The sequence below is a fragment of the Toxoplasma gondii genome, chromosome IX (assembly GCF_000006565.2).
Source record: "Toxoplasma gondii ME49 chromosome IX, whole genome shotgun sequence".
In the NCBI taxonomy this organism is placed as follows: Eukaryota; Apicomplexa; class Conoidasida; order Eucoccidiorida; family Sarcocystidae; genus Toxoplasma; species Toxoplasma gondii.
The window spans coordinates 6,069,247-6,094,816 of record NC_031477.1 but is presented as its reverse complement, the minus strand read 5'-3'; the positions used below and the strand labels follow the sequence as shown (position 1 = coordinate 6,094,816).

The 25,570-nt window shown below is 52.4% G+C and overlaps 3 protein-coding genes across 3 annotated transcripts; 2 read left to right on the top strand and 1 right to left on the bottom strand.

The window, feature by feature from the left end:
• The first annotated feature begins 83 nt into the window (after nucleotides 1-83).
• Nucleotides 84-3,584, top strand: TGME49_306450 (short chain dehydrogenase family protein, putative). Its single transcript, XM_018782485.1, has 5 exons — nucleotides 84-659; nucleotides 924-1,111; nucleotides 1,565-1,656; nucleotides 1,818-1,977; nucleotides 2,357-3,584. Exons 1-5 carry the CDS (start codon nucleotides 474-476, stop codon nucleotides 2,526-2,528), a joined length of 798 nt encoding a protein of 265 aa, XP_018636175.1. The 5' UTR covers nucleotides 84-473; the 3' UTR covers nucleotides 2,529-3,584.
• On the bottom strand, nucleotides 3,302-16,221 carry TGME49_306440 (hypothetical protein). The gene is made up of 15 exons (XM_018782484.1): nucleotides 16,007-16,221; nucleotides 14,610-14,963; nucleotides 13,946-14,192; nucleotides 12,838-13,486; nucleotides 11,845-11,958; nucleotides 10,781-11,155; nucleotides 10,285-10,385; nucleotides 9,731-9,791; nucleotides 9,345-9,466; nucleotides 8,628-8,788; nucleotides 8,103-8,220; nucleotides 7,305-7,462; nucleotides 5,885-5,992; nucleotides 4,852-4,978; nucleotides 3,302-3,907 (listed from the first exon to the last, which is right to left on the bottom strand). The coding sequence occupies exons 2-15, from the start codon at nucleotides 14,866-14,868 to the stop codon at nucleotides 3,874-3,876; spliced, it is 2,634 nt and encodes an 877-aa protein (XP_018636173.1). The 5' UTR covers nucleotides 14,869-14,963; nucleotides 16,007-16,221; the 3' UTR covers nucleotides 3,302-3,873.
• TGME49_306430 (hypothetical protein) lies at nucleotides 15,920-25,537 on the top strand. Its single transcript, XM_018782483.1, has 11 exons — nucleotides 15,920-18,582; nucleotides 19,011-19,219; nucleotides 19,886-20,168; nucleotides 20,638-20,750; nucleotides 21,306-21,498; nucleotides 21,995-22,261; nucleotides 22,520-22,609; nucleotides 23,173-23,265; nucleotides 23,470-23,638; nucleotides 24,060-24,513; nucleotides 24,714-25,537. Exons 1-11 carry the CDS (start codon nucleotides 17,215-17,217, stop codon nucleotides 24,925-24,927), a joined length of 3,453 nt encoding a protein of 1,150 aa, XP_018636174.1. The 5' UTR covers nucleotides 15,920-17,214; the 3' UTR covers nucleotides 24,928-25,537.
• The last annotated feature ends 33 nt before the right edge of the window (nucleotides 25,538-25,570 follow it).

The window sequence follows — 25,570 nt, the reverse complement described above, 5'->3', positions numbered from 1 at the left end:
CTACCGACGGTCTAGCAAAACGCCCGGGCGACAGCTAGCTCTGGTAAAGACCCGCGTAGGGTCCGGCTGATATGGGGCAGTCTCGGGCGGATTTATTCGAGTGCCTTTCAGGCGGCCGAGAGCGAGACGTGAAGACGGCAGGTAAACAGCCGCACGTCACTCAAAAAAAAGAAAAAGCTGGCGCTGCGTGGGGATGCCGTTTAGAGTGAGCGGCCCGGCAACAGAGCTCTGTAGACAGCTGCACAGAAAGACAGGTTTCTTGCAATCTCTTTTCTCCCAAGCCCTCCCGCGAGTTTTTTTTCGGGAACACATCTCCGCCTTGTGCACACCCTAAAGTGTTTTTACTGCTCACGCGAACTGCGAAACCCTGAACGCTCTGCGAGGCACAGGTGTTTCAGCACTCGCGGCGAAAGAGGTCCACCGAAAAGAGGTCACGGGACAGCTCCGAACATTTGGAGGAATCAAAAAGGACGATGAATTTCGCGGGTCGGCGCTACCTGATCTTTGGTAGCCGAGGAGCAGGAGCTTACCTCGCACGGAGGCTTCTAGGCAATGGCGCTAAAGTTCACGTGTGCTCTCGACGAGAGGAGTCGTTGTTACATCTCACAAAATGGCTAGACTCTCCAGCGCTGTCGACAGCGACATGTGATGCCATGCAGGTAGGAAGGGAGGAGACAAGATCACTCAGAGCGAGAAAAAACACGAGCTCTCTATGTTTTGCAACTGTCCCGGAGAAACAGCACCTACTGTGAGGCTGTCGCTCGCAAGACGCCGCCAAGAATGCAGAAGGCGAATTCATTTGCATGTCTCTGTTTACTCGATTGGAGGTACACAGGGCTGCAGTTCAGAGTACGGCGGCCGACCAGAACAAGATCCCCCCACACAGTTGAATCGTCTTCTGTCTTCTGTGTCACGCTTTTCAGCCTGGCCAAATCGCCCACGCCGTTCATGAAGCCAGCCGAGTCCTGGGAGGCGCCCTCAATGGGGTCGTGTACGCCGTGGGGTCGATTCCACTTAAGTCTTTTCACAAGGTCACTCGATACGAACTGGTAGACCACTTTACTCTGAACGCCGTTGGCGCCTTCGAGGCTGTTCAGGCTGCGTCTTTTGAGTAAGCGAAGACCAAAGACTCCCGCGGTAACTGCCGACAGGAAAGACAGGAACGGGGAACACCCCGTTTTTGCGGTTGATCGTGAGGTTCTGTGCAGAGCAGAGCAATCCCGTCACCACAGCAGCGCGCGAAGTGTTCTGGAGGTGCGCTAACGGGGTTTTTCTTGCTTCTCCAGTGCTTCATTGTGTAGTGAAGGAGAAAACTCAATATGGTGTCTGCACAGCTTGTGCAAAGATACACGTCGTCTTTCCCGGAAAACACCCAGACACTCCAGGGCCAACAGGGTCGTCCAGCTCGCAGAGCTACGAACCCTTTGATGGGTGTCGAGTGATCTTCATTTGATACTTCCGTTACCCCGAAGACACCGAATCCAACACTGGTTCAAAGCGTGAGGCCGAGCATGCGGGCACATGCGTGCGATGCTGTGTCTGTCTCGTCTTCTTGGTTTTTCAGCTTGCTGCACACGAACGGAGCAGCCGTCCTCTTCTCCACTTTCGCAGCTCGAAGAGGCTTCGCGCACCACGCCATCATCGCGCCTGCTAAAGGTCCGTGGAGGCGCATCTAAGTGACCCGGAGATACATCGAACGTGCTTCGAACTTGTCTTGTCATCGACAGCCAGAAAGAGGCATGCGTCTGCACTCAAGCACCGTGCTACCCTTGTGGACAGTGCTTTCGTTCTCATACGGTTTTTGCTTTCACTTTCAGCTGCTGTGGAGGCTTTGACGTACGAGGTGGCAGCAGAACTGGCGCCTCATGTCCGAGTGAACTGCATAGCGCCGAGTCTGGTCAACACGTCTTTGGCCGCGAATTTGATTACTCGAGGCGCTCACAAGGTGACTTATGGCAGCAAACATCCTCTGAATCGGTGAGTGCTTCTCGGTTTCGGCAAAGGGCACCCGCCAGATCAGAAAAGCCAGTCTGTGCTCTGTTTTTGACGTCTCGCTCGCAGGCGAGGCAACAACTCTTGTCGAAACACCGATGTTCCAAGTCGGGGATAAAGCGACAAGACCATTGGTTTCGCTGGCGTGTGCAGCGCCACAGCAGAGTTTGCAAAGGGAGCTTTCATGGACCGCGTCGCGGGAAGATATTTCAGTGGCCAGGTTTTAGGATCCCTCGATGGGTGGTTGCTGAACTGCGCTGCCCGGGTGGTTCGCGTCGCACGTGCTGCCGAGAAACGGAGCAGAGCTTGTTCTCTAAGTCTGCTTCACTTTCATCTGAATGATGACATTCTGGGTCTTCTTCAGGATCGGAGAGCCCGACGACTTGGCTGCAGCGGCGGCGTTTCTCTTGAGCGATGACGCTTCTTGGATTACCGGCCAGGTAGCTTTTGAGACGTCAACGTGTCGCGGTCATATAAATCGGGAAGACACACATTCAAAGCGACAACGTAGACGCTCCAGGTGCACTGCGTTTTAAAATAACTTTAGATATGCTTCAGCGTCAACTTAGGACAGACCACCGGAGCGAAGATAATCAGGCGTGGTCTGAAAACACGGGAGACACTTTCTGCAGGGTCGCTTGGCTTTGACTGAACGAAAAAGACACCGTGAAACATGTTTCGTTTCGATGTGTCAATGCAGTTTATCAGAAGTGCACGTTGTCTTCCGCCTTCGATTGAACAGGTCATCAATGTGGATGGCGGCCGGTCGACTGTCAGCTGCCGTGACGAAGTCGAAGGCCCTTCGAGGTCGGGTCTGCTTCACTAATGCAGGGATCGAAACTCGTTTGGAGATCCAGCTCTCAAACAAGTTGACTGTCCAGCAAAAGACAGCTCGTGGACCGAACAAAGAGAGCTCTGCCTCTCGGACGTGAACGGTTGCTCAGCTGTCAGTCTACGAAAGGCGGAGGCTTTTGCGGTCCTTTTAAGCGTGCCTCAGGGAGGGTCGCGCGTGTGGTTTTCATATTTGTTCCATTCTTTTGTTTCATGTACAGTCAGTAAGACTTGGCGCAAGCACTTGGCCTGTCCAGGTTCCTTCGTTGTGCTCCGGCGGAGAGCTGCCGAGCTCTGTTTTTATTGACAGGTGTCTTTGTCTCACTTCCATAGAGTCACCTCCCTTGCAGCCGAAAACGCGTGTGAATCGACAGAGATAACTTTCACAGCGTAGCCGTCTGTCGATTCGCCAGCAAGTGCTTGGCATTTTTGCGAGAGTGAACTCGCCATCCGAAAAAACGGGAGAATTTCGCAGAATCCGGGAATCTATTCAGAACGCTAGTCAGTAAGTTTGACAACGGAGCAAACCAAGAGAACAGCTCGACACCAGTTTTCAACGTATATATATATATATATATATATATCAGATGTGCTGGTACCGTGGACGGCATTTTCCTAGGATTTGTCACGCTACGAGACTCGGCGAACCGGCACACCAGATATATGTAACGGATTTGTACACACACAAAATCGAGTATGTACAAATAAGACAGGGTCGGAACTGAAGTTTTTTCACAGCGGGAGCCGCCAAGCTTGTTCTCCTCTCTGAAAAAGAAGCGAAGGCGTCCCCCGAGGGGCTCCAGAGGTGCCAAGACTGAGAGTTCGCTCTTTTGTCGCACCAGGCGCGTTTCTCAAAGTGACGCCCGCGGAGTTCAGAAACGGGAACTCGGCTGCAGCTTTGTCAACGCGAACGCCAGCTTTGACGCACATCCTTACAGGGCGACAGGGCTGCTCGCTGTGCGCCGAAAACCAGCTTTGTCGCGTCTCTTTTGTCGGGACGTCTCGCACACTCATGGTCCTAGAAAGAGAACGTTTATTCGGTGCGAAACCTCAGATCATCCCTCGACGCATTTTGGCCAGGTGCCTGCACACCGCAGAATCCGAACAACTTTGTCGCGCGCCATGGCTTTCACGAAAGAAGACTGGAATCCCGTTTTGAGCCATACATAGAGACTCCTCAGTTCAAGTTGAGGAGTCTTTCGTTCACAGCTTCTAGCTGCGGCTTTACCGTTTGCGTTTTCCGACACCTTCCCGAGACCGCGTTTCTGGTGAAACCGGCAGCTGGAACTTTATAGCTGACCGACAACAGGAGCGTGTCTCCGGCCAGGGGTTCCCCAGGGCCATTGAGAAGCTTGCCGATTTTCCCGAGTCTCAAGTTTTCGCGACTCATTTTTTCAGCGTTTCGTTTTTCACCAGTTTTGCAGATTTGAATGGTTAGAAATAGCGACCTTCGTACTCGAGAGAAGCGCAGGTCTCGCTCTGCCCTTCGACATATACAGCTCAGAAGCACCCCAGACATTTTTCCGTTTTTTCCACCTTTCGGCCGATCTCCAGATTCGACTCATAGACATCCCGAGCAAAACGGGGCGAACCTCGGGATGACGCAAGAGAGCACAGGCGCACCCCCACCGCCCTTGCTCATACTTCTCACCGATTCTGTGCAACTATAGCAAGCATCGCCTTGCTTTAGCTAGGCTGTGTCCTGACCCCCAGCAGAAAAAGGATTTGACCAGTGGCTTCGCTGTACCCTGGAACTCGCGGCACCCATGAAGCAAAGCGCGCGCGGCGTGGATCTTCCAGCAAAGAGAGCAGCGTGAAGGACAAGCCGTCGATCTACTCCTCTTCATGTGGTGGAGAGTGTGACTCGCCACAAAGGTAGCTACCTTCCGCACAGAGCGGGCAAAAGGATCGTATCTCGCGCTGACAGACACAACCGCTTCCGAAACGTAGGCACAGTCGAGCCTCCTCAGTGCAAGTTGCGGAGGCTTCGTCCCCGCAAAGACAACGTCCGGCAAAATGCGAACGTACCCTCGTTTTCTCGAGTGATTTCCGTAGCGAGCTTTGTTTTCCTCTTTTCGACGCGCCTGCAAGGTCTGGCCAACCACAGGCGCTCCTCGTCGAGGTCCCGTTCCTCTGCCGCGACTCGCGTCTCTTGCTGCACAGCCACGCATGCAACAGCTTGCCGAGGAAAAAACTTTCGAGAGACTCCACAAAACTCTCCGAGCCTCCGATCAATTCGCCGCTGCAAGTCACCCTGCAACTCTTACGCAAGTCCTCTTGCTGCGGTTGTCACCATCGTTTACACGAGTCTCCACAGCGAAGCGTTCAGAAGCCACCTGGCTTGAGCGACCCAGCGATGAGTCGCCGACGACTTGAGGGAGAGAGAGAAGACGCGAAAACGGGATCGCCACCGAAGGCGGAAAAAAAGAAAGGTATCGAGTTCACGATATACGGCTGCAAAGAGACCTCCAGTGGAAATGCAGCCAAAGGTGCATTCGCTTCATCGCTGAGGAGCGTGATCTCCGAAGAAGTACTGCCCCTTTCAACAGGCTAAGAGTGCGAATAATCGACGCAAGTGAAGTCGATGGAAAAGCGACATGCAGACGGATCACTTCTCTCAGGGGACAGGAGCCGCGGGAGCTAAAGGAATTCTACGCAGAAAATGCGAGAATGAAAAAGCAAGACTCCACACGGCTCGAACTTCACCACCCCACAGGCGGCCGCACATGCACAAGCAGTTTCCCCCTCTCGATTGATCTAGAAAAGATGCATGGGCTACCGGGGCCGCGATCCCAGAGGTTGCAGCTGTCTGTCCATCTCTCTCTCTCTTCATATTGTGGTGAAAGCCATCACTGACGTCGCGCTTCCTTTGTTGCAAGCTGCAGCAGTCTCTTCAGCATTCTTGTCGATTTTGGCAGGACTCGAGGAGAGTCGAACTGGAGGTAGACAGGTTTACGTCCTGCCTGCGCTTCGGTTCCGTTCGAGGCATCTTCTTCAGAGCACCACAGGACTGTCACCAGATTGCAAACGCTTTCCCCGCAAAAAAACCTTCTTTTCTCACCTTGGAAACCGCCGGCCTGCGCAGTTCCGCCTCGACTTCTCGTGTCTCCGCCGCCAGGGCCTCTCGCCTCTGCGTCGCCTCCCTCCTCTTCTTCACCTTCCTTGTCAGCTGTACGCACAGTGCGAAGGACACAAGAAGAACTTCGTCAGGAGGTTCGCCGGGAGCTGACGAGAGCCGCATCGCGCTTGTGTGCATTTTTAGAATTAAGACTTCAAACGAGTCCTTGCAAGAAGACCGACTTTCGCGGTCTTGGGTCAAGTGCCGCCACCTCTTCGTCGGCTGGTTACTTAATCTTTCTCATTCTCTTCGTCTCCGTGACAGGCGGAGAGGTAACGGAAACGGAGCACATGCGCAAAGTGAACTCTGGAGCTCAATTGATTTGAACTTCTGCGATTGTTGAATTTCGAAAAACGTCGCTGGCAACACTGGAATCTGTCAAAAAAGAAACTGTTCACTCAAAACAAATGTTTAAGCATCCAGGAGCTCTTGTTCGAGGCGCCGCCCTCGTTTCTGTTCTCAGACAAAGACGCGAGTTCCGGCATTTCTCCAGCAGCTCGCAGCTCGAATAATCCTACAGACACACTAGCACGGAAATCCAAAGGCAGTTCTCCTGCGCATCGAACCGAGTCGAACGTCCTTGAAAGGACACAAAAGCAACAGCATCGAAACCTCGATTGTCCGCCACGATTCCGGGATTCTCTCAGCTTGCGTGTGTTTCTTCCTCATATCCCGCTTCACTGCGTCGAGTGATATTGGTTTCTCATCTCTCTGTCCATCCCTTTTCTCGTCTGTCTCTGTCTTCTCGAATGGCGTCTCGCACTGTCTTTTCTCCGCTGCTTCGCCTCCCTTTCTCGCTCTGCTCTCACTGTTTGGTTGAAAACGCTTTCCGCTTCTTCTTACTCTCCGTCTCTTCACGCCCTTGGTGTTCCTTCGGCCTCTCTTCTCTTCTCGTGAGCAAAGTCGACAGAAAATTCACTCGAGAACTTGAGGAAAACCGCCATAGAACTTTTTAGCAGCTGTTTCCCTCGCATTTCCAGATGTCTTTACAGTTTTTTTTCAAGGCATACCCCTGCTGCCCGCCTTCTTCATTTTTCTACCTTTTCTTTACACCGAATACAAAGTCAGTAAACCTTTTTGTGAGAACACTGCGCCTGCGGAGAGACAGGCGAAACAGGTGCACAGAGGCGACATTCTCTTCGGAAAAGATGCAGTTCCTGTCTCCTCCGCGAAAAACGCTGTGGCTGAGTCTCGTCTTGTGACTCTCGTCGGAGTCGTGAAACTTCAAAGGACCTAGGCTACTGCGCCTAAGAACTCCAGCCTCTGAGGCGTCAGAGCAAGATTACCGTACAGGCGGAGACGACTTATGTAGAGATGTAGAACAACGGTGTAGTACGTAGAACAAGTTCGAGTTGCCTCTTACTCGAGTTTGAGTCCTGGGAGGAGTCTCTGAGGTCTGAGAACTCAGAGTCAGATTCTTCTTCGGAGCTGTGGAACTCCACGCCCTCTTCCGCGAGGCGTTTGTACGTCTCGATGAGAGCTGCTTGGCAGCGATCGTGTTTCACTCTCTCCGTTTCGTCTCTGCAATGAAGACAGAGTGTCACACACACCCAGTTTCGCCTTGTTTCCCTCCCTCACATGCGGTCCGGTGAAAGGACTGGCTTTGCATCTGCTCTTTTCTCAGATCTTGTACTCTGTGACCGTTTTGCATGTCGTCCACTCAAACGCGTTGTTGAACTGCTGTCGCGACCCTGAAGAGGCTAAACAGCGCAGTTGAAGAAACCTCTCTTCTTCAGTCTTCGACCGCACTGCATGCGCGGACCTCCCGTTGCTTCGAGGGGGTAGAGACAACCTCGTTCTCTCGGACTGCTGTACACTGTACGCCCTCTCTCCCACCCAGGACTCTGTGCGACAGAAGAATGGAATTTGCTTTCTCCGGCCATCAGGGACGGAGAAGAGCTAAACGAGCGATCCACCTCACAGCCCGCATTCCCACAAGCAGCTTATGAAGGATGCTGTCTCCGAGGTGACTCCTCGGAGTGCCAAGGACCTGACCAGTCTGCCATCTGAAGAGTCGCTCTCTCTCCCTGCTGCTGGCGCCAGTGCTGAGAGAAGAACCGACCCTCCAAAGTGCCGATGCGCGTGTACTTCAGAGAAAGAAAGACGAGAAAAACGAGAGAGCAAGCCTCTGTTCTTAAAACGAACGAAAGAGAATCCTTACACGATCGCGAGGACGCGAGCATTCAACTCCGCATCCCGGCCAGGCATCTCAGAAGCACCCTCTGCTCCTCGGATTTCCGCCGGCTGTTTCGCGCCTCTCTTCGTCAACAAGACAGCAGCTGCGAAAATAAGAGAAGAGAAAAGATGAACTCCAGTGTTCAGTTCGTTCTCTGATCACTGAAAGAAAGAGACACTGGACATTTCCGTTCTCCACAGATGCCTTTTTCCACCCTCAAAGCGTCTCCTAGGACAGCCCCCACCCTTTGCGTAGAAGCGCGTCTTGTTAGAGACCTCTTCTTCGCAGTCAAGTTGAGAAGAAAGCAGAGACAGGAAGAGAAGAAGCGAAGGATGGACAGCCAGAGACGAAGGAAGGAAAAGAAATGCGGGACCGAGAATTACAAGAGACGGAGAAAGAGAGAGAGGAGACGAGGGGGGAAGGAGAAAAGAAGAGAACGAAAAAGAAGAGACACGAAAATACGAGAGGAAGAAAAGCACGAGAAAAACGAAAAGTACAGAAGCAACGAACCTCCTTGTAAATCCAGAGCTGGGTCGACATGCTGTAGCAGAGGCGGCAGAGAGTCAGAAAGAAGAAGATCCACAGCTCTTTCTATATCTCCTCGACTCCACGAAAGAGCAAGGTAAACGAAACCTGGTCCGAACTGTCCAGGAAGCATTCTGCGAATTCTTCTGAAGACAAAACGCAGACAAAAACTCTCTCGCCTCTCGTGTCTAACCAGAAGCTTCAAAAACTCAATGCCGCCTCTCCTCGCTCACCGAGAAAAGCTTCTCAGTCGAGGCAGGCACAGATCTTTCAACTGTTAACACAACCACTCTAGATACAATACAGTGCACACATGCATGCTTACATATCTGTAGGGCGATAATACATATATATATATATATATATATATTTGTATCCGCATATGTGTATATCTCTACACAAAATTAATGTACATATATATATATATATAGATATGTATATGTATCTACACGCCTGTATATATATATATATATGTATATGTATGTATGTATGTATTCGAAGATGTGTTGAAGGGATTTTATGAACAACCACAGAATCGGAGGTTTCGCCATTTTCGGATCTCGCTTCATCTTTCTGCATTTCTCTTGCTCTCTTTTCTCTGAATCTCTCGCTTGTGTAGGAACCGTTTCTCGCTCTCCTGCGACCAGTGACCCGCGGGGAGTCCCAGAGAAGGACCAGCAGCACAGAGAGACCTCGACTTACTCGACAGTTTCTTCGTCCTCTGCATGCAGTCTGGGTCCCGCCTCCCTTTCGTCTTTCCTCGCATCGGAGACTCTTTCCTCCGGCTCGAGAATTCGCGAGAGAGAGGCAGACGAGGGCGGCGGCTGAGAAAGGAAGGCAAGTACCGCAAGAAGACAACCGTCTCCTTTCGGAAACGCGTCACACAGGCCTGCTGCAGCAGACATGCCGTCGAAAAAGTGCAGCGACAGCGCAGCGCTTGTATCACTCGGAACCTTCTCGACCTTTTTTCACACGAGCTACGTCTGTTCAAGTAGAGCACTACCCCCGGCGTTTGACGAACGGCTCTCGTTTTTCTTCCAAAACGCATTTCAGATTTCAGAGTCCTCGATCTGTCGGAGAAAACTGACCTCTCGCACGCAAGTGGCTGAACACAGCGCCGCTTCCACGTGGTGGACGCGTTCTTCTTCTCTAAAAAATAGAAAAATGCGCAAAAAGCAGAAGGGAAGATGAAGGGAAATACACGAGAGGAAGTCGATGTCGTTTTCCACGCCGCACACAAGCGAAATCTCTGAGACCGCGACGCGTGCGACCAGACACGAGAACGTCCAGGGTCTGGAAAAGGAAAAACGAGCTTTTAAAGACCTGAGGCTCACGTTGTTTTGCAGAGAGTCTTTTGAAACTCTCAAGGCTTTCGAGCGGATCCTTGCCATCACTCCAAATAAAACAGTGAGTTCCTCTCTTCTCCTGTGTGTTCCTCGACCCCTCTACTCTTCCTCTTCTTCTTCGCCATTTCATTCTCCACGAGGCTTCTTCCTCGCTTCGTTTCTCCTCGTGTTCCAAGCTCTAAACCCAGCACCCTTTTCTTCTTCTCCCGCTCCTCCTTCTTTTCGCCTCGCAGCTTTTTCTCTTCGCTCATGTTTCCTCTTTTTTCCTCCTTCTCATTTTACTGGGTCTCGCTCACAGTGTCGAGACAGCTCGCCTCCACGCGCTGAGGAGACGCGGGAGCCCCGCCCGGCGCATGTCTCTTGCAAGGCCCGGAGTCTCAGCTCCGTTCGGAAAAATCTGGAAAAAAGAGAGAAAAATCGGAACAAATCAGTAAAAATCCAAGACGGATCCTCTGCCTCGTCTCCTTCCGGAGAGCGCATGCGTTTTTCTTCCTTCTCCGCTTGCGCTGTCACCGTCTTGTGTTTTCTTACGGGTGCGTATTTTCCTTTCAGCGTCTTTGCACTTACGCTTTCATCCTCGTCTTTTCTTATCCTCTTTCCCCCTCGGTCCTCTTTTCTCTCCTGTTCTCTTTTCTCTCGCTTCCGTCTTTCCTCTCTTCTCTCCCTCTCTTCTGTTCGTTGCGCTCACCTGTTCATGCTCTTTGTCTTCCTTGTTTCCCTCTTGACTCCCGACTCGCTTCGCATTGTGTCTCTGACGTTGGAAGTTCTTGTTCTTTTCAGAAAGTCTCTCACCTCGCAGAAAGACAGCGCCCAGAAAGTGAAGTTGTCGAAGGCTTGCACAAGAGACGCGTGCGAAGTGTGTTCGAGCGAGGAGACAACTCGCCTGTCTCTCCCGCGCCCTCTCTCTTCCTCATCCCCATGCAGTCGTCTCCCTCTGCGCCTGCCTTCTCTTTCTTCTCCTTCCTCTTCTTCGTCTTCGTCTTTTTCTTCTTCTTCGCCTTCTTCTTTCTCTTCGGAACAGCTTCTCAAGAGAGGGAGAAACCCCCAGAGAGACGCCACCCCACAAAGGAGACACGCACAGAGCAGCTGGCGAGTGCGGCCAAGGGTGAGACGAAGAAGAGGAGGAGAAGAAGGAGACTCCCATACGTCGATCCACGGCGAGGAAAGCTGGAGAATGTTCGCCGAAGAAGGTAACACAGAGAAGGGAGAGAGAGATAAGAGAAGGAACGCGACACAAATGCGACTCGAGAGCTGTTGAAGGACTGCCCAGAACTTGCTCCGTGAAGCCACAGCGAGTCTGTGCTGTTTTCTAGGGGCACACAAGATTCGGAATGCTTCCACTTAATCTGTGTCTCGAAACATGTTCCTCTTTGCTCGTCCATGAAACAAGAAGACATAGATTGGCTCGAACAATCCAACCTGAAAAACTATAGAAAGGGAGTCAAGTATTGCAGCGTTGAACTGTGGTGCATGCAGACTACGAGACGCTCTTTTGAACGTCTCCTCGCTCTTGCCGTACGCGGAATCTGTGGATCAAGGAATTCCATTGACTCGCATTGGGTCTGCTCGTTGTCACTACCGACCTCGACCCCAGTCTGTCGAGTTTCCGGTGTCTATTGTCACGACTGCATTTACAAACTGAAGGCGCGGGTGTCTCCGTCCTCGAGCCTTTTTTCTCGTTTCTCCTCTTTTCCCTCTCCTCTCGAAGCGTTCCCTGTCTGCTGGTCTCTCGTTGCCTTCCTGTCTCCCCTATATATAGTATACTACCGTTGCTCTGTCTTCACCATCTTCTCCATCGGTTCTCGGCCCTCCCTTTCGCGTCTTTCCACCTTTCTTCGCGATCCCTCCAGACGCACCAAGTGGCTGTACATGTGAGTCAATTCGTCGAGCAGGTCGCTGCCAGGCATCTCGTCTTGCGCGTCCATCGCCGTGCACAAGCTGGCTGGCGCCCTGACTTCCTGCAGCCGAGTCTGAGGGGAGAGGCCGGAAAAGGAAACAAACGAAGAAGGACTGACAGTTCTGTGAAGATGCGCAGGAATTCGAGAAAAAGGCAGAAAAATGCCTCTCGATGGAGGCGTGGAAAGGGCGACTCAAGTACCCCAGAAGCCACCACGCAGGAAATACGAATATACGTGAATCAAAATGGAAAAGAAACAACGTTCGAAAGACGAGACGCGCGCGCGCGTCTAGGAAGGAAAGATCAGCAGCAGACGAGACAGACGAGAGGCTCGGCAAAGGAAAAGTATTCACAGTTCAAAATCCGCAGATAGGCAGGCGCCGAGAGTTCAATCGGAAGGACCACCGCAAACACGCAAGTCGCGCACCGTGCGCGGGGTGTCTAGACACTGGAGCCGTCCAAACGAGGAGAGGCCCTCGCGGCTTTGAGTTCCTTTTTCCAGCTGAGCGTTTTTGCTGAACTATCGCTCCTCTCTCTTTCGCGTCAACGGCGACAGAAAGAGGCCTAAAACCGCGCCAGAGCGTTTATGAATGGCGCTGAAAAAGAGGAGACCGCGTGAGTCGCGTTGAATGGTCTCGCGTTTTACGCTGTTGTGAAAGAAGAAACTCCAATACGGACGGTGCGTTGACTGTTTTGAGACTACGTTCACGCAGAGTGTCAGTGGAGGTTGAAAACTCTTTGAGCCTGGTGCACAGAACGGAAGTCGAGAGGCTTCTTCAAACATGTCAGTGTAAAATCATCACGTAGGCTCTTGAGTTATCAAAGCGCAAATGCGCAATGCTGTCAAAAAGCATTTCTACGACGAACAAGGAGGACGAACGGCCAGACACCACACAAACGACGCGGCGCGACGTGTACAGACACCTCATCGTTCGCCGCTGTGCAGACCCACCCGAACGCGGGCGTTTCTCCAGAAAGCCGAGACAGCCGACTGCGGGAAGAAGAGCGAGAAGACGCGAATGGCCGCAAGCAAATCCACCGCCTCTCTCAACAGTCCCCGCACCTTTGTTCCCCACTCAAAAGAAGAAGAATAAGAAGAGGGAGAAGAAGAGGAAGAAGAAGAGGAAGAAGAAGAAGAGGAAGAAGAAGAAGAAGAGGAAGAAGAAGAGGAAGAAGAAGAGGAAGAAGAGGAAGAGGAAGAAGAGGAAGACCGTTTGTTGCTTGTGGGGTTCTGGAATAATGGGTCATTTGGACGAGCGAGTGAAGAGAGTTTTGATCGCGTTTTAGCGATTTGTTCGAGCGTTTTTCTGCGCAGAGTCTCGAGCTCGGTTGCTTCCCAGTTTTCGCCGAATTCCCTCCAGAAATTCCCCACAGCGTCTCTCAAGAGTTTTCTGTCTGAAGCCTCGAAGACAGCGGCGACGTCGATGAGCCGGCCGAGAGACAGGAGAGGGCCATCCAGGTCCAGCTGAGAGACGCTGTCTCCTGTCTCCTCTGCGACCCCACAGCCGAGAAGAGCCTCCGAAAACACCTTGGGAGAAAGCTGCATGTGTGTTCGCTGGCAGCGTCGCCGAGACAGGCGGTGCCATACCAAGAGAGTCAGCCTGCGAAAAAGAAATCCGGAATCCTCTGAGGATCGCACGTTCCTTTTTTCAAAGATCTTCTCTGTTCACTTCTGCGAGCAAGCGTTTCACAGGAGAAAAGCAGATCTCTGTCACACCTTTCGGGAGAAAGGAGAGACGAGAACGCGACGCGCCTGGAGAGGCGAGAAGAGAGCGAAAGGAGAGCAAGAGAGACCAGCGCGAGAGAAGAAAGGCATATCACACGAAGAGATGCTGCACACCAGTCAGGCGGTAAAGCGAGAAGAAGAGTATGCGTCTAGCTGTGTTTCCCTCTTCTTCTGTCCTCTTCTGTCGAGTTCTACTTCCTGAAAAGAGAAGGTGGAGACGAAAGAGATGACATTTGATGTGGAGAGGCAGGCGCAAAAAACGCGTATCGGAGAAGACTCCTTTCTTGTTCACGGGCTCTTTTCCTCGCCATCTGTCTCCACCTGGCTCGCTTACAGCTTCAGGGTGCTGACTTTCTCTGCGTAGTCGCTTGCCTCTCTCTTTTGCTCCTCTCCACTCAGCTCTCGCCCAAGAGTCTCCGAGAGACAGGAGACACTGTGGGGTGCAGGCAAGTCGTGAGGCCGCGCCGCGTTGGCGAGGAAGGAGTGGAGGTACACCCGAAGAGCGGCGGAGTGGCGGACGTAACTCCAGAAAACTGCGAAGCGGAAATTCAGCAGGGCGCACATGGACGCGATCGACGCATCTGCGAAGGCGAAGAAAAACACAGAGAACAGAGGCGTTGTCAGTTCTCTCTGAGCTCTCACGAGCCGAGGGAGAGACACACGAAGGGCCAGGAGCGTGGAGAGAAAAAAGACGGAGAGAGGAAGGATAGCGAGAGAAAAGGAAGAGAGGAGGAGAGAGAAAGGAGACGAAAAAACGGAGGTAGAAGGCAGCAGCCGAGCGCGAAAGAAAGGAGAGAGAAAGAGAAAGAGACTGGCGCTGCTGAGAAACAGAAATTTCTCCTCGTGTTTGGAACATCGTCTCGAAGCGAGACGGAAGAAAGAGAGAAGGGAAAGGCCCAAGTCGAGGAAAAGAGAAAGCAGAGAGCGCAAGACAGCGGAAGTGAACTGCAAGTCGACTGCTTCTCCTTCTCCGGCGAAAACGCAAGACTTCCCCTTACCGAGGAAACGCGTCACCTGTTGTCTACTTGCTTCTGAGATGTCTCCTTTCGCGTCTTCTCCACTGAGAAGGTGGACGGAGGACGCAGAGAAAGAAGAAGGGCAGTCGTCCCCGGGGAGAAAGGCAGCGAGAGGAAGACGCGGGAGCGAAGCGGAGAGATCTGCCGCAGAAAGAGAAGCCGCAGAAAGTGAAGGCGAGAGGAAGGAGACTCTTGAGGGAAGCGTTGCCGCTTCAGCGGAGGGTCTTCCTCTCTCCCTCATCTCGTCCAGAGAGCTGGTTGAAGGAGAGAGAAGAGATCCTTGCAAAGAAGGAGAAACGCAAGTCTTCGACGCGCTCAAAAATTTTGCCTAGAGGGCTGGGAGAAGGAGAGACAAGGAGAGGAAGACAAACAGAAGAGAAGAAATGACGCCGAAGAGAAGAAACTGGGAAGAGGAGGCGGCTGGGAGACGCAGGAGGCAGGTGAAAGTGACAAGGAGAGATCCGAAAAAGAAAGAAACGAGGAACTGTGCAGCGGTGCCTCGATGCACACGTTCCTGCCGAACGCGGGCGCGGCTTTGCGCCGAGGCAGCGCCCCTTTTTGAACGGAACTTTGGTCGGAGAAAAACGCGCAGAAAAGCAGGAAAGTGGAAGAAGAAAAATTGAGGCGAATCGGAAGGAAACGCTTATTACGACACAGTGCTGGTTCCGAAGAATCTCCGAAAGTCACGGGGCAAAGACGACGCATCTTTTTCTTCTCAGCGCAGACGTCAGCGCGAGGCAAAAACAAGGCCGAAGAGTTGAGTTCTCCTGAAAAACAATGTCCTTTCTGAGGAAGATTGACGTGGAGTTGACTCTCAAAAAGACGTCGCGTTCATGTCTCTTCCGTGAACCGTGAGAAACATCTCAAACCAGGAACGGAGCCGAGCATCTGTCCGCTGAAAAAAAGCCTTTCCTCCGAGGGGGGTCACCGCGAGTCTCTGTCACCCGCGGGAAGTCTGGTGGCCGTGTGAGAAGTTTTTTTAAGCTGACGAAGAAATCTGCTGCATGGCACTCGACAAGCATCTCGCGATTCACATCAAGCAAAAAACCGCGATTCTCTTCGACTGTCAACGCCTTCTTTCTATACTTTATATATATACATATAATATATATATATATATATTTCTGTATACACGAGTACAGATAAAAATACGAATACACAGGACTACATCTACATAGATACACATCTACGTATGTGCGTATATGTAAATATATGTATATGCATATATATACATACATTTATATAAACATATATATATATATATTTGTATGTGTGTTGTTATGTCTATTTTTCCTGTTTTGACTGCGTGGACAGGGAAGGGAAGACAGTTGGCGGGCGGCGTCTCTCGGCGAGAAATCGAATCTTTAGTTTGCACTCACACTCTGTCGTATTTGGGGGCTCCTCAAACAGCGAAGGGCATCGGAATTTCGGAGGAACAGAGTGACCCAGGCGTGAGACCGTGACATCTCTTGAAGAAGAAGAAGAAGAGGTACGGTCGTCGTCAACTTGGTGAATGAGGCGGAAGTCCGGAAGGCGCATTTTCTTCCGCTGAGGCGTACGCTCCTCACAGAAGCTTCGACACTGCTTGCAGCAGCTTTGTGACTTTCTGCTAAAAAGGAAAAGGCTTTCGTTTATCGCCAGGTCGCCAAACGCTTTCATGACAAAGACTTCGGAATGTCTTCCTCCCAGGGCGCCGGCGGTGTTGTGTGAGCTCCTGCCCCCCCCCTCCCCCCAATGCTGTGTCGCTTGCAGAACGCTCGGGTGTGCGCGATGGCAGAGAAGAAGGGCGTTTTCCGGCGAAGAGGATCCTTTTTTTTCTCCGCCGCCGTGAAGAGGACGCACACTGAGTTCGTCTTCTTCCACTCTTTCTTTGTTTGCGTTTTCCGCGAGTTTTTTCCTCTTCCAGGCACTTCCTTCCTACACGCTGTCGCATCGTTTGCCACCCCCCCTCCTTCGCGCGCGCGCGTAAATGTGCGTGCCGTCTTTTTTCTCCGTTTTTCCTGTTGAGGCGCTCTAGATTTTTTCCTTGCGCGCATCTTTTCTTTTTATCTCGAGTGCACGACGCCAACACAGGCGCAAGCGGACTCGGTCCTTTTCCAGGTGGCGAGTTCGGAGCCCGGTGTCAGACACCAGAGCCGCAATTGTTCTTGTCGGCAACGAAGGGCGGTCGGCTTCCGGAGTGCTCCAGGTGCGGTTGACTGTCTCGCTTTCCAGCTTTTCTGCGGCAGACTGCCCTCGCCTTCTTCTGGAAGGAAGGCAAGGCAAAGCCGCCTGTCCTCTCCGAGACGAAGTCCGGCATCGCAGGCGACTCGCGAGTTCCGCCGACAACACCCCCGAGCGTCGCGCGCTCCCCTCTGTCGAGTTCAGCTGCTTTTTCTCTGGCGCGGCTCCTCGACTTCTCGCAGCAGCACCCACAGTCCAGATCCTCTTTCTCCCGCAGCGCCTGGGCATCGCGTCCGTCTCTGCGAACAGAGCGGGGCGGTCCTTCGCACTGGCGCTCGCGCCTCCCAGTTCCCCTGTCCGTCCGGTGGAGGCAAGCGACGAGGCGAGACCTGCTGGCGACTGCACTCGCCGCTCTGCTGCAGTCATGCACTCCCCGACTCTGTCTGTGACGGCTGAGCACCGCGTCGCTGCAGGAGATTTTTCTGCGGTCGATCAGTGCCATGCAGAGCCTTCTGCCTGCTCGCGCTGCTCTCCTCCAACTCTCTCCGCTGTTCACCCTTCTCCGCCTGTCTTTCCTCACCTGCTGCAGGCACCTCTGGCCGCGCGGCGCGGAAGCGGAGCAGCCGCGGTGAAGGCCTCCGCCGGCCATGCGCCAGCGTCTCTGCGCGACGCGCACGACGCCGAAGAGACGCCGGAGTCTCGCGCGAGGGAGGCGGGAAGCCGCCGCGACGAGGAACGCGGCCAACCAGAGACTCCAGGTCCCGCCACTGAGTTGCTTTCTTCGCTTCTGAAGAAACGGAGCTTCTTTGCGCGCGCCCACCCATCCAACGCGCTCGGCTGCGGCGCTGCACCGGCGGCCGCGGGTGTCGGGGCGCCTGAGTCGGAGGCGAGTTGCCACTGTGTGGAGCTGCGGGAGAAGCAGGACGGAACGGAGGAGGCGGGGAGAAGGGAGTTTGCATCTGGGTCGCCGCTGCGCCTTCCGTCTTTTCCTTCTGCCTCGCGGGTGTGTGGAGAACGCGGGGAAGAGCCGGCGGCGGCGCTCGGAGCAGAGCAGCGGCCGGGAAGCGCAGGCAGGAAACTCGACGCAGGCTTCGCTGCGAGCGTCTGTGGTGCCTCTGCACCTTTCCTTCGTTTCCTGGAGTCTGCTCACTCTTCCGGAGACGACACCCTCGCACCCTGCGCATGCGCGACGCGAGCGACGCCTCGCTCTTCTCGTCTGTCCGTCGAACAGCTGCCCAACATGGAGAGACCTGCGGCCTGCCCCCCGTGCGAGACCTCTCCTTGCGCGTTCCGGCCTGCGCCCTCTGCCGCCTGTTCTCATTGTCACTGCAGTGTCAAGCGAGAAACCTGCGCGGAATCTCGCTCACAAGAGAATCGAGAAGATTCCTCTGCAGGTCGCCTGCCTGTCTCCTGTTCACACTCTTCCTCTTCTCTCCTTCCTCTCGTCACCCAGATAGAGGGGTCTCCAACCTGGGAGACAAAGAAGAACTTTCGCGGACAGCTTGCTTCTCCGTTTCTCTCCTTTTCTGTCTGCCCGGGAGGTCCGCCGCATGCGGGGATTCTGGCCCCGCCGAAGGAGGCTTCGCGGCCGGTTTGGCTCGCGGGTGGCGTCTCTCCGCTTCTCGCTCGAGGGGAGAGCGGCGCCGGCCGCGTCGACGGACTCCGAGAAGAAATCTTGTTCTTCCAGGAACTGCCGGTAAAGGTGAAGAGTGGAGCGGACCGAGAAGCCTTCGTCTGTCCTCTGACTGTGAAGCTCGCCGTGAGCGGCGGGGCGCATGGCACTGGCTTCCAGGTGCGCCTGCAGCGGCGGAAAAAAAGAAGCGAAGAAAGAAGAGACACGGAGAAGAGCAGAAAAAGAGGAAAGGGAGCAGATAGGCGAGAGATGCAAGGGAGACGAAAGAAAGAGTCAAGAGTCTTCTTCGTCGTGAGAAACAGAGAGAGTTGCAAGAGGTAGCGAGACATGAAAAAGTCGAAGGAGAGATGGAATTTCACTGACGAAGCCTGCTGCCCTCCCCTGTTGAGTTTCATTGCGTCGCCGTCTGGCGTTTTTTCTCTTTGCCGTGAACTCTCCTACAACTTGTCCACCCTGTCTCCTCTTTCTCTGTCTTCCGCGCTCTTCCTCGTGCGCTTTGCATGGTTCTCTGTCAGTCTCGGTGTTTTCTCTTTTTCCCTGAGCTTTTCCTCGAAGTCGCGGTGTTGTCGCGTTTTCCGTTGTCGCAGCAAGTGCTGCGCGTCGAGCTGACGGATCGACAGAACCTGTTCGTCCACTACAGCGCCGAAGTCGGAGAGACGGACTTTGCGCGCATGCGCAGCGAGCAGCGGCTGTTGATCGATTTCCAGGCGTTTCCCGGGAAATTTGTCGATTTGCTGGAAGAATGCGCTTTCTCCTACGCTTCTGCACAAGGCGGCGACACTGGACCGCCTCAGAGGTATGTGTATGTGTATGTGGACGCGAGAAAGCGTCGCTAGTCTAAAGAGCAAGACGCGCCTGGAAGACAGGCTCCCAGATGCGCAACAGTCGCCTTACCTGCGTGATCTGCCGATCCAAGAGAGCGTCTGCAGATGAGAGAAGACGGTCTCGAAGCGATGTACGAGGAGGCCCGGTCGCACAGATGTGACGTTATTCACTGTGTCTCTTATCGAGTTTTCTTTCTGTACGGACTGCACGATGTGGATTTTTTGTGGCGGCATCCTGCCTGCAGCTGGATGATTCCTGTTTCCTTCTTCTCTCTTCTGGTGGAGAGAGACGCGTTTTCTTCAGAACGAGAGGCGTCGGGGAGAGATAGGGAGTCTGGAGAGGAAAGAGACGGCGGAGGCCGTTGTCGTCATCCGATGTTCCACTGTTTCTGGTTCTTGTTCTTTTCCTCGTATTGTCTCCCATCTCGTCCACTGTGTGTGTCATCTCCCTCGCTGGTTCTCCTCCTTCAGTCTCCGTCTCGTGATTGATCTCTTTGTCTTCTTTCTTTCTTCCTTGGGTCTCCCGGCCCTCGGCTTTTGCTGTCTCCCTCTGTTTTGAATCTCGTTCTTTTCTTTTCGGAAGTTTTTTCTGTTTTAGAGGCTCTCCTTCCCCCGCAAAACGTCTCTTTCTCCTTCAGACTGGCGGCGGTGTTCAACTGTCCGGGATTCTGCGGCTCGCGAGCACCGGCTGCACCTGCAGAGACGCATGCGGGGAATGCAGAGTTCTCGAGCTTTCTGCCCAGTCTCGAGTGCTGCAGCTCGGGCAAGATGTCGGCTGTCTCCACCGCTGGAGAGGACGCGTGGTTGAGCTTGGTCGAGATGAATTTATTCAAAGAGTTGACGCATCTGTCTCTCCGCGTGCGAAAGAGCTCCGACGAAACTCTGAAACTCCACCTCGCCCAACAACTCGCAACTTTCCAAGTGCGTCTCCTCTGACTCAGCTCGGGGACGGCGGAACTCGAGCGGCGCTCGGTCCCCTCTGTTCAAAACGACTCCTGCGACTCGCGGGGATCGGCAAAAACATCGAATCAACCGAGACTTTACTGGGCCTCTCTTGTTCTCTTCCACCTCAAATGATATTTATATTTACAGATAGATACCTACAAACATGCGTATATATATACAAATATATATATATATATATAAAGAGAGAGAGAGATCTGTCTTTCCCTCTACCATTCTATGCGTATTTATCTGTTTATTTATCTATCCATATATATATATATATATATGTAAATATGTATATATGTATAGAGAGAGATGGAGATAAAAATACGTGTGTATCAATAGATACATATGTATGTATCTGTGCATATGAGACAGAGGAGTGTGCGGTCCTATCGCGCTCTTTTGGGGATTGTTCTCTTCGTTGTTTGTGCCCTCTTTTCAGATCTTCAGTGCCAAGAAAATGGAGGCAAATTCGGCGCTCGAGAAACAGTGCATGCAACTGCAAGAACAGCTCGCGAGTATCTCTCATCTTTTCGACGCCTCGCAAGCCGAAATGTAAGGACCACAAATTTCCAACGAACAAATCGAGCATGGAGCACCCACTTGCTTCTTCAGGTGTATAGGCCCCAGTTTGAAAGATGGTGTAGAGTATACTCATGCATGCACATACGGGTGTATGTATATGTATTTGTATGTATTTGTATGTATATGTATATATATGTATATGTATGTATATGTGTATGTATGTGTATGTATGTATATGTATATGTATGTATTTATGTATGTGTATATGTATGTGTATGTGCTTTTGTGGGTGCGTTGTGACGTACATGTGCATTATCTTCTGACTGCATCATATACATGTGAAGATGCTTTGCCTGTGGCTATTCCTTGACAGGGAAGCGAACGTCTCTTCTGAGTCGAGTCACAGACCCTCAAGCGGGAACATCCGATCTGCTCCTCCTATCATATATACATACACCTATATATACACCTATATATATACATATACATATATACATATATACATATATATATATATATATATATATGCATATGTGTAAATGAATATGTAAATGGATCTGGATGCATGCACTGGAATGCTTGCAGTGCGCGCTTTGTGGAGGAGACGAAGGAGAAGCAGCAAGAGACTCTGGAGAAGACGCTGGCGGCGCATGCAGCCGAGGCGGAAGAGGTGGTGAAGCGTTTAGGAGAGGAGCAGCGAGAAGCAGAGGAGAGGCACGCTGCTGAGAGAGAAGAACTCAAGCGCAAAGTCGAAAAAGCTGAACAAGAACTCCTTCTCGTAAGACGCACAACCCTGTGGTGTCTCCACATCTCTGCAGCCTTCCAAAAACAACATGTGTCCACAATGATAAACGCATTTGTGTGTATGTATTTGCGCGTATTCACCTGTAGGTGTGTATGCTGGCTTGTGTAAGCAGCTGCGTGTCTCCATACATACTTATGCATGCCTACATTCCACCATGCATACATGCATACCACCAAACATATATATATATATATATATATCTACATATCTACATATATATGTATATATTCATTTGTATATGTGCCTGCATGCATGTGTATCTGTCAGTATGTGTCTGTATGTGTATAGCTGCGTACAGTGTTAGGAGAGTCTCGCAGTCGAAGAAGTTGATATGAAAACGCGGTCTCTCACTTTTCTCCGCATATATTGGATGTCGTTTGCTTCCGGTTCTCGTCGTTCGTCCATCCTCTCCCTCATCTCTTTTCCTTCTTTTTCTTTTTTCTCGTTTTTTCTCGTTTTTCTTCTGCAGACGACAGGGCGGAACCGAACATTGGAGGAGGAGCTTCGGCAGCTGCAGAGCTTGTACGAGGAAGTTCGAAGCCAAGTGGGGGAGGCCGTTGGACGCTGTGGCGAAGTTGAAGGCCGCGAAAAGCAAGAGCGAGAGGGTCGGTGTCTCCTCGAGCAAAGGACGGAGGAACTGCGAGCGGAAGTTGCGAAACTCCGAGAGAGAGATGTCTCGCACTCTGCGGTGCTAAGGGAGCGAGAGGCGCTGCTCGCGGAACTGCAGGCCCAGAAGGTACGACGAGCGGGAGAAGAATGGAATGAAGAAGAAGAGAACGAGAGGACTGGATACGCGAGGAAACAAGGAGATCAATATGAGCAGGGAGAAGAATAGGAGAACACAACGGGTGCGGAGACCGCGTTTGGAGAATAATCAAGGTGGACGTGTGATTTCTTTGTTTTTCTTTTTCTTTGGCTGCGCTCTGGACAGTTTTTTTTTCGGAAGATCTGTCGCGTTGCCTGTTCTGTGACTTTCCGAATTTCGTCCCCACAGGCGGCTCTTCAGGAAACAGTTACGCAGCAGAAGGCGAGGGAGGTCCGACTGGAGGAGGAGCTGAACACGGCGATCCAAGAAATTCACCGAGTACGAAACGAAAAAAAGGAAAGTTAGGCGGAAAGGGCCGATGAGTGACAGGGAGAAAGATCCCTTAAATCATAAACAGGATCAAATCTTCCTTGAGCGACTCGACAGGCGCTAGAGATAGTGTGAGAGCTCTTTTGATTTCCATGAACGGAGTTACATATTCGATTACCTTCGCTCCCATGGTCTGTAGTAAGTTAGCATTAACGCTCACGTTCAACAACGAGAAGCAGATCTGGAGAAGCGCGAAGAAACGCGCGAAAGTGCACAGTGAGAGTTAGAGCGCAGAAAGGAAGGATAGAAAAAGAGAGAGAAAGATAGGGTGGAAGAAGAACTGCGGAGAGAGAGAGAGCACCGAACCGAGAGACGACGTGCCTCTCTTTCAGTACACAAGAGGAGCCCGCAGTGTTGGTTCCTGAGATGTGGAAGAGTTTTTCAAGAAGTACGAAGAAGTATGTTTTCCTCTTGCGTCGCCTAGAAAAGATTTGCTCTCTTCTTTGCTGAGGCGTCTCCTCCGTTTCTAAGAAAGTTCTCCAGTCTTCTGTGTTCTCGGTCCTCCTCGTCAGGGGAACGACATCATCGCGAAACTTCAGCAACATATTCGCACCTTCAAAATGAAGCGAAAGGCGAGAAGCGCAGATCGACAGGCGTTAGAAAAAGTAAGGTGCCTCACTTTCAACTTCGAGACCTTCCCAAAGATCGTTTCGCCTTCTCTGTTCATCTCTCGGCCTTCCTCCTGTCCCCCTCGCGACCTCTCATCGAGCGATTTCCTCTCCGCCTCTGTCCTCTTCTCTCCTCATGTTCTCCGATGCACGCCTCAGATGTCTTTCGTCTCCATGTGCCTCCCTCTTTTTTGCGTACAGGACGTTGCGGCGCTGACGCTGAAGAGCGCGTCTCTTCAGCAGCAGCTTGAGCAGAAGCATGCAGAAGAGCAACAGAAGATGGAGCAAGTCGGTGCTCTCTCGCATCGTTGTGAACAGCTTTCCCTTGAAATCGAGCAGCTGCAGGAGGAACTTGCTGCTGCAAAAGACGGTAAACGCTTCTCTTGAAATGCGGCACAACTCAGTTTTTCTTCTTTTCTCTGATGAGAACATCTCTCGAAGAAGGACATCTTCGCGCTGTGTTCCAACAAAGACAGCGATTCTCTTCTTCCTAAGATCTGGTGTCTTCCTCACGTCGCCTACTTTGCCGTCTTCAGACTTCATCTTCTCCCCGCTAACGTCTTCTGTCGTCTTGATTTGAGTGCGATATCTCTCGTCTGCCTTTCCTTTCTTCTCTCCGTTCTTCTTTCTTCGCTTCTCGCTTTCGTCCTCGTCTCTCTCTTGTCTTGTCCATCGTCTGCGTATCCTCCTTTTCTTCTCTCTGTTCCTGTCTCTCGTCCAAACGCCCCTCCGCTTTCCTCCACTCTCTGCCTTTTCTGTTTCTTGTTTGCCTTCTCTCGCTGCCTCTGCAGTGAATCTTCGATTGAACAAGGAACTGACGACTCGGCAACTGGAAACGTACATGCGGCGCTATGGAACAGGCCGCGGTTCTGCGGCGTCTCCGGGAACCTGGGACTCCTCTGCTCTCTCCGGCCTTCCTGCGTCTTCGTTTCCTTCTTCCTTTCCTTCTGGGGAGAAAGAACGACCGAGCTCTGCGGCGACTGCGTCGACGACCTTCTCAGCATGTGGTGTATCCCCGACACCGGCGTCGGCCTCCTTGACGCAGGGCGTGGATGCCAAGAGCCGTGGAGAGGCAGAGGCCGAGAGACAGGGAGAAAGAGAGTTCTCTCGACCTCTCTTCTCTGCAGCGGCGCAATCCACGCTCGCGGCTCTCGCAGGAATCGACAGAAGAAGCGACTCGCATGCGTGTGAAGTTCTGTCTCAGGGGAGAGCGCGGGAAGACACGGTCGAACAACTGAGGACAGGGTAGGACACCCCACATCGATTTGAGTTGGAGGTTCTGCTCATCCGTCCTCTCTCCTTTTCCATGATTTCTCTCTCGAAAATACCAATGCCTTTCTCAGGAGGTCCCGGTCTCTCGGAGGAAGCGAGTGTGTGTGTGGGGAAAGCGCTGGGGTCGCCGTCCCCATGGTTTCTCGAGCGTCTCCTTTGCTGTCTCTGCGCAGGGCGCTCCACAACGGCCTGCATGCACAGGCTGCCGGCAGTGGGATGGACAAGCGAAATGAAGTCGACGGACGGCGAGAGACAAGCAACTCCAGACGCTGTTTCTCGTCGGGAGGCCAAGGAGACAGTCTAGCTCCGTTTCCGGCTGAGTCAGAAGGTCCTACCTTCGCCGACCGACTGCGCGCAGCGAGCTCGGCGGCGCGACAGCCGCGTTAGGACTCTTCCATTCGTGCAAATATTTTTCGGGAGTTTACGCAGAGACGTTTCCTGTGTTTCTAGTTGAAGGAGCGAAGTCGGAGAACAAGCAAAGAAAGAGAAGAAAGAGAAGAAAGAGGAGAGAGAGGGAGAAGGGGAAGCAAAGATACAGGAGGCCAGACGAGCCCATACGAGAGGAAAAGAGTTGCTCAAACGTGGAAGAAAAGAGGCTGATTTTCGTTCTTTGAGTCGAAAGATTTGGACCCGCACTTTGTAGTTCACGACACAGGCGCGAGGTTTATCTTTGAAAAGTGATCCAATTTGCAGATTCCGTTCCTTCGCCGAGAACTGCGTTTCTTCTCTTGTCAAAATCTCTTCACTTCCCCTTCGCTTCTTCCTTCCTCACTCGTCTCCACGAGCGCGCCTTCAACTTCGTAGAGCACTTGCTCTAGACAGAGACCTTCTGCACTCTGTGAGCGCGAGAAGTCCACCGGCCTCGAAAGTCAAGTACAGCGAAGCTCGGTTCAAAAGAAATCTTCTCCTCTCCAGCGAGAATAAACATCTGATTCATCCACCCTTCCGAAATGGCGGCTCCTATACCGAAATCCCAGTGCACACACAGCGAGACCGGAAAATCTCTATGTATATATATATATATATGTAT

Excerpts from the sequence above, each read along its gene's own strand:
- TGME49_306430 (XM_018782483.1), top strand. The coding sequence starts at position 17,215 with ATGCACTCCCCGACTCTGTCTGTGACGGCTGAGCACCGCGTCGCTGCA. Across the intron at positions 18,583-19,010 it reads CGCATGGCACTGGCTTCCAG|CAAGTGCTGCGCGTCGAGCT; the intron begins GTGCGCCTGCAG and ends CCGTTGTCGCAG. Across the intron at positions 20,751-21,305 it reads GACGCCTCGCAAGCCGAAAT|TGCGCGCTTTGTGGAGGAGA; the intron begins GTAAGGACCACA and ends GAATGCTTGCAG.
- TGME49_306440 (XM_018782484.1), bottom strand. The coding sequence starts at position 14,868 with ATGAGGGAGAGAGGAAGACCCTCCGCTGAAGCGGCAACGCTTCCCTCA. Across the intron at positions 13,487-13,945 it reads AAAGTCAGCACCCTGAAGCT|GCTGACTCTCTTGGTATGGC; the intron begins GTAAGCGAGCCA and ends TCTTTTTCGCAG. Across the intron at positions 7,463-8,102 it reads GCTCGCGTCCTCGCGATCGT|AGACGAAACGGAGAGAGTGA; the intron begins GTAAGGATTCTC and ends TCTTCATTGCAG.
- TGME49_306450 (XM_018782485.1), top strand. The coding sequence starts at position 474 with ATGAATTTCGCGGGTCGGCGCTACCTGATCTTTGGTAGCCGAGGAGCA. Across the intron at positions 1,657-1,817 it reads CATCATCGCGCCTGCTAAAG|CTGCTGTGGAGGCTTTGACG; the intron begins GTCCGTGGAGGC and ends TTTCACTTTCAG. Across the intron at positions 1,978-2,356 it reads AGCAAACATCCTCTGAATCG|GATCGGAGAGCCCGACGACT; the intron begins GTGAGTGCTTCT and ends GGTCTTCTTCAG.